The sequence below is a fragment of the Aethalodelphis obliquidens genome, unplaced genomic scaffold, assembly GCF_003676395.1.
Source record: "Aethalodelphis obliquidens isolate GAN/ISIS:26980383/991018 unplaced genomic scaffold, ASM367639v1 scaffold537, whole genome shotgun sequence".
Classification (NCBI taxonomy): Eukaryota; Metazoa; Chordata; class Mammalia; order Artiodactyla; family Delphinidae; genus Aethalodelphis; species Aethalodelphis obliquidens.
The window spans coordinates 7,391-13,682 of record NW_020838449.1 but is presented as its reverse complement, the minus strand read 5'-3'; the positions used below and the strand labels follow the sequence as shown (position 1 = coordinate 13,682).

The 6,292-nt window shown below is 52.9% G+C and overlaps 1 protein-coding gene across 1 annotated transcript in view; it reads right to left on the bottom strand.

Annotated features, from left to right (window-relative positions):
- Positions 1 to 1,137: 1,137 nt before the first annotated feature.
- The window catches only part of LOC113616808 (uncharacterized), a 7,499-nt gene continuing 2,344 nt past the window's right edge, over positions 1,138 to 6,292 (bottom strand). The window contains 2 exon segments of the mRNA XM_027100172.1: positions 1,138 to 2,496; positions 3,164 to 5,613. Coding sequence (XP_026955973.1) covers positions 2,335 to 2,496; positions 3,164 to 5,613 — 2,612 coding nt within the window. The 3' untranslated portion in view covers positions 1,138 to 2,334.

Genomic DNA, 6,292 nt, shown 5'->3' with positions numbered 1-6,292 from the left:
CTGTGCTAAGTTGGGGTTGGTGGCATTCAAAAGCGCAAAAGTAGCTTCTAGTATGGACATGGTCTGGGAGTCCAATTCAGAGGGATCGGCCTTAGGGAGAATTAGGGGGTGGTAGCTGAGCTGTGGGTACAGATGCCGATAGACCTCTTCTATTTGTCTTCGGGTTTCTATCTGGCGCACTGCGTCCTGGGGCCCCCCACCGTCTGACATATGTGTGGGGGCCCTGGTATTCCAGCATACCGGGGTCCCGGGGGTGCCAGTGCATCCAGCCTGAAGGTATTTATTATCATCACTAATGGTGGGGCTTTTATTATTCTGTAGTATGGCTGTGAAATAAGTCTTGTTATTGGCCCCTATACATTGCTGGTAAGAGGAATAGCACATGCTATGCATTGATTCCTGGAAGGTAGAACAGGGGCAAGTAGCTCGAGGGGGGAGTGGCTTAGGCTTATGGTAGCATTGCCAGTTTTGAGAGGCCCCGGTAACCCTATATTCCTGAACAAGATACGCAGTTATGCTCCCGCAGTCCTGCATATGAGTATATCCTCGGGGAACAACAGGAGTCTCCATAGTACCTCCCCTGCACTCGCACGGTGCACCATATAGTAGTTGTATTAAAGTATTCTTATTGGGGGGAGGGCTGAATCCTCCCCTCGTGGCCCGAGGGTTGAGGGTTAGGACTATCATTAGGGCTATCAGCAGTACCTTGGTCATCATGGGGGAGGGTACGGCGCAAAGTCAGTTTGAGGGGATTGTTCTTACTCCGGTCAACAGTCCAGGTGACATCAGCTTTAGTGGACTTGATGAGGTCAGAAAATGGGTCCACCGGCTTGACGTGTGTGTAATGGATCCAGGCAGCTATGCTGTCCACCTTGATGGCTGTCGGCGTTGTCAGGATGATCTGGTAAGGTCCTTTCCACCTGGGTTCTAGGGTCTCTTGTCGATGGCGTTTGACAAGGACCCAGTCACCTGGCCGGAGCTGGTGTGGAGTAGGTGGGGGTCCTGTTGCATATAGCTCTTTTAGTTTGGGCCAGATTGTCTCGTGTATCCGCTGTAAGGCTTGGAGGGAAGACAGGAAATTATTTTCTGGGTCCAATTGGATAAGGTTAGTCTTTAGATTAGGGATGATAGGAGGAGGCCTACCATGCATTATTTCGTAGGGAGTAAATCCTAGCTTATAGGGGGAATTTCGCACCCTAAACAGAGCGTAGGGGAGTAGGACTACCCAGTTAGCGCCAGTCTCCATGGTCAATTTAGTCAAGGTCTCTTTTAAAGTTCTATTCATCCTTTCTACCTGTCCTGAACTCTGGGGGCGGTATGCACAATGTAATTTCCAATTAGCCCCAAGTATGGAAGCCAGATCCTGACTTACCTTAGAAACGAAGGCTGGCCCGTTGTCGGACCCTATCATAACTGGAAAGCCATACCTGGGCAGGATCTCTTCTAGTAGCTTCTTAGCTACTATTTGTGCAGTCTCATTCTTGGTTGGGAATGCCTCAGTCCAACCTGAAAAGGTATCTATAAACACCAGTAAATATTTATACCCATATTTGCCAGGCTTTACCTCTGTGAAGTCCACTTCCCAGTAGGCTCCAGGCTGGTTTCCTCTCTCCCGGATGCCAGTGGTTGGCGGGTGGGTGCTGGCATTATGGAGTTGGCAGACTGCACAGTCAGCAACCAGTCGTTCAGTCTTCTCGGAGACATTTTTAATTTTAAGTCCAGTCTGCCTGATGAGATCCTGTAGCCGTCGGGCGCCCAAGTGGGTGCTACGGTGGATCCGTTCAAGGACCAGGGTTCCTAGTCTCTCAGGAAGGAGGATATTGTTCTTAGCGTCCCGCCACCATCCGTCTCTAACCTGGGTTAGAGGGAGCCTGCTCATCCATCTGATGTCATCCTCCGAGTAGTCGGGTTGGGGCGGTAGTTCCCGGGGGCCTGGATCCGGCAGTTGCAGGGGAAGTAATGGTATTGGAGTGTGTGCCGCCTTTCGAGCCATCTGGTCTGCCAAATTGTTGCCTCGGGCGACTGGATTCGTGGGTTTTTGATGCCCCGGGCAGTGTACAATGGCTAGCTTTTTGGGTTCCCATATGGCCGCTAGCAAGGCCAGGATTTCCTCTTTGTTCTTGATGTCTTTGCCCTCTGCTGTGAGTAGTCCCCGCTCTCGGTATATTGCCCCATGTATATGTGCGGTAGCGAAAGCATACCGGCTGTCTGTGTATATGGTAGCTTTTTGGCCTTTGCTCATCTTGAGAGCTTGGGTCAGGGCAATTAATTCAGCTTTTTGGGCTGAGGTCCCTGGGGGGAGAGTCTCTGCCCATATCACCTCAGTTTCTGATGTTACTGCTGCCCCCGCATACCTCTGACCTTGCTGGACAAAGCTGCTGCCGTCAGTGAACCATGTGACTTGTGCATCCGGTAGGGGCTGGTCACGTAGGTCTTCCCGAACCCCATGGATCTGGGCCAGTACCTCTGCACAGTCATGGAGTGGGGAGTCCAAATCTGGGTCAGGTAATAGGGAGGCAGGGTTTAATGCCCGCGGCGGAGTGTAGCTGATTCTGGGGGGATTTAACAGTAGACCCTGGTAGTGGACCAATCGAGCATTGCTCATCCATCGGTCGGGAGGCTGTTTGAGAACCCCGTCGATGGCGTGGGGGGTGGTGACATGTAACTCCTGCCCCATAGTTAGTTTGTCAGCATCCTTTACCATTAGGGCCGTGGCGGCGATCATCCGGAGGCAAGGAGGCCAGCCGGCAGCCACTGGGTCCAATTTTTTTGATAGGTAAGCAACAGGCCTGGGCCAAGGACCGAGGGGCTGGGTCAACACGGCCTTAGCTATGCCTTTGCTTTCATCTACAAAGAGGTGGAAGGGTTTGGAGACATCAGGGAGACCCAGGGCGGGTGCGGAAAGCAAGGCAGTTTTGATCTGCTGAAATGACTGCTCAGCCTCTTCTGTCCATTCAAAGGGCGTCTGCTCTTTGGTGGCTAGGTATAGCGGTTTGGCCATTTCAGCAAATTTGGGTATCCATAAACGGCAGAACCCAGCCGACCCCAAAAATTCCCTCACCTGTCGAGGCGTGGTGGGTCTGGGGATGCGGAGGACGGTTTCCTTCCGTGCATCTGTGAGCCATCGTTGCCCCCCTTTCAATAGGTATCCCAGGTAAGTTACCTCAGGCCTGCAGATCTGTGCTTTCTTGGCAGAGGCTCGGTATCCCAGGGTGCCGAGAGTCCGTAGGAGGTTTCTGGTTCCCTGCAGGCAGGCTTCAGCGGTCTCAGCAGCTATTAAGAGATCATCAACATACTGCAGGAGGGTTACATTGGGGTTTTGTCTCCGGTACTCACTGAGATCCTCGTGTAGGGCCTCATCAAACAAGGTAGGCGAGTTTTTGAATCCTTGGGGAAGTCTGGTCCAGGTGAGTTGTCCGTTTATACCTCTCTCGGGATCTGACCATTCGAAGGCAAAGAGTTCTTGACTTTTGGGCGCCAAGGGTAAACTAAAAAAGGCATCTTTGAGGTCCAGCACAGTATACCATTGTTTTTCTGGACTAAGGGCGCTCAAAAGAGTATATGGATTGGGCACAGTAGGATGGATGTCTATGACCCGTCTGTTAACTTCCCTCAGGTCCTGCACTGGGCGGTAGTCTTTACTGTTAGGTTTGCGGACTGGCAGCAGGGGTGTATTCCAGGCCGACTGGCAGGGACGCAGTATCCCCAGGTCAAGAAGCCGGCGAATATGAGGAGTGATACCAGTCTTGGCCTCTAGGGGCATGGGATATTGTCGGACACGTGCAGGATCTGCCCCCGGTTTGATCTCTATGAATAGGGCTGGGCGATGTTTGGCTAGTCCCACCCCCCCTGTTTCTGCCCATGCTTCGGGGAACTGCTGAAGCCATGACTCTATATCTTGATTTTGGGAGGGTGGTTCCTGGTGAAGTCGGTACTCATCTTCCAAGTTCAGGGTGAGGACAGATATGGGTTGGTCGTGAGGGTCTGTTACGATTGGCCCCTCTGGCCGAAAATGAATTTGTGCTCCCATTTTAGTGAGTAAGTCTCTCCCCAGTAAGGGGCAAGGGCTATCAGGAATGACCAGAAAGGTATGGGTTACCCTTCCCGTGCCCAAGTCCACAGTTCTCTGAGTGGTCCAAAGGTAACGTTTGACTCCCGTAGCTCCCTGGACCCAGGAGGATTTGTTAGAAATTTTCCCGTGGGGCTTAACCAAGACCGAATGCTGTGCCCCTGTATCCACCAGGAATTGGACTGGTTTCCCCTCCACTCGTAGGGTTACCCTGGGTTCGGGGAGGGGGTCCGAACCCCGTCCCCCCTAATTTGTATCATGTGTAAACAGGACTGGGGTGGCGTTCGGTTGCCATTGCCCCTGGTCGGGGCGCGGCTGCCTTTTCTTGGGGCATTCCCGAGCCCAGTGGCCCTTTTCCCTGCAATAGGCACATTGATCTCTGTCCAATGGTCGCCTGGGAGGTCGAGTGGCTGGGGGGCCCTCTTGATCTTTCTGAACAATGGCGGCCAGGACTTTAGTCATTTTCTCAATGGCTTTAAGTTGTTTATCCTCTGGGGCGTCTCGGTTATTAAAGACGCGCTGGGCGATACGGAGTAAGTCCTGTATCTGTTTGCCCTCCAGATCTTCTAACTTCTGGAGTTTCTTTTTAATATCAGGGGCTGCCTGGTTAACGAAGGACATTACAATGGCGGCCTGATTTTCGGGGGCCTCTGGATCCATAGGGGTATACTGCCTAAAGGCTTCCATTAATCTTTCTAAATAAGAGGAGGGACTTTCTGTTCTACCTTGTACAATTGAATATACCTTGGCCAAATTAGTGGGCTTGCGCGCGGCAGCCCGGAGACCCGCCATTAGAGTCTGGCGATAAATGAGCAGTCGTCCCCTACCTTCTCCGGTGTTATAGTCCCAATCATCCTGCGGGGGGCGAGTTAAGGGAAAATCTGCATTGATGAGGTCAGGGTTAGCGGTGGGTTGACCATTATCTCCAGGAACCAGTTTTCTCGCCTCCAGCTGGATTCGCTCCCGTTCTTCGGTAGTGAATAGGATCCGGAGGAGCTGTTGGCAGTCATCCCAGGTGGGCTGATGAGTGAACATAACGCTATCTAGAAGAGCTATCAAGTCTTTAGGATTATCAGAAAAACGGGCATTCTGGGTTTTCCAATTATATAGGTCACTGGTAGAGAATGGCCAATACTGGAGTCGGGGGTTCCCTGTCTCATCGGGAGGGCCTATTTCTCGCAGGGGTAGGGCTATGGTGGAATCAGGATGGCGGAACCCTGGGTCGCGCTGAGTGCGTCCGCGAGTGCGCCCAGCCGGTCCCTGGGAATTATTTTCATTGGGCAGGGGGACCGGTAGCGCCTCTGCCTCTCGGTCCTCCGGTTCTGGCCTGGGTGGCCCTCCGGGAGGGGCCGCAGGAGGTTCTACCAAGGGGAGAGGAGCAGAGCCAGGAGCAGGAAGGGGGACTGGTTGTGGGGCCAAAGGAGGAGATTGATATGGGGGGGGTTCTAGGAGAAGGAGGTCTTGGCTGTCAGAGAGTATGGGTGCAGTTCGAGTCTGAGGCTTGGGAGGTTTAGTTGGTCGGGCCGCAAGGATCTTATATGACCCTGATGACAAAAAGGGGGTCATCCAGGGAAGAGGGTTTTCTACCAGGTCCTGCCATACCAGGATGTAGGGGATCTGGTCCGGATGGCCTTCTTTTCCTGGCAAGAAAACTCTAGATTTAACTTTTAGGATTATAGGAAGACAAAAGGTACCCTCGGTGGGCCAGCCAACCCCGAAAGTTGGCCATTCAGAGCGGCAGAAGGTAATTAGTTTTCTTTTCCGGATGTCCAGACTGAAGTTGTGTCCTCGGGACTTTACATCCCCGAAATTAGCGAGAAGGAGGGAGAGGGGGGTACTCTGTGCTTGGCCCATGTCTAGGTCCTGGAAGAGATTGATTAGAAAAGGTTACTCTGAAAACAAAAGTGATTAAGAGCAGTCCCAATAGCGGAGTCTGTAAAAGGAGGAAGGGGAGGTTATCGCGTGCGCGCTTCAGATGGGCTGTCCGCCCCAGATGGGTCGTGGTGGACGTCTCCAACCACACCCGACTAGGTGTCCTATAGCGCGTCCGCCAGGACTGTCCTAGTCCCCAAAACAGAAGGTACCCTGAGCCGGCTTACTTACCGATCGGTTGTCAGCGATGACCCGTTGACCTGATGTCTGGTGGGCTTGGGGGCATCCCGGACGAGCCCCCAAATGAAATGCCCGAGGTCGCGAGGCCCCTCCACAAGACCACCAGAGTCG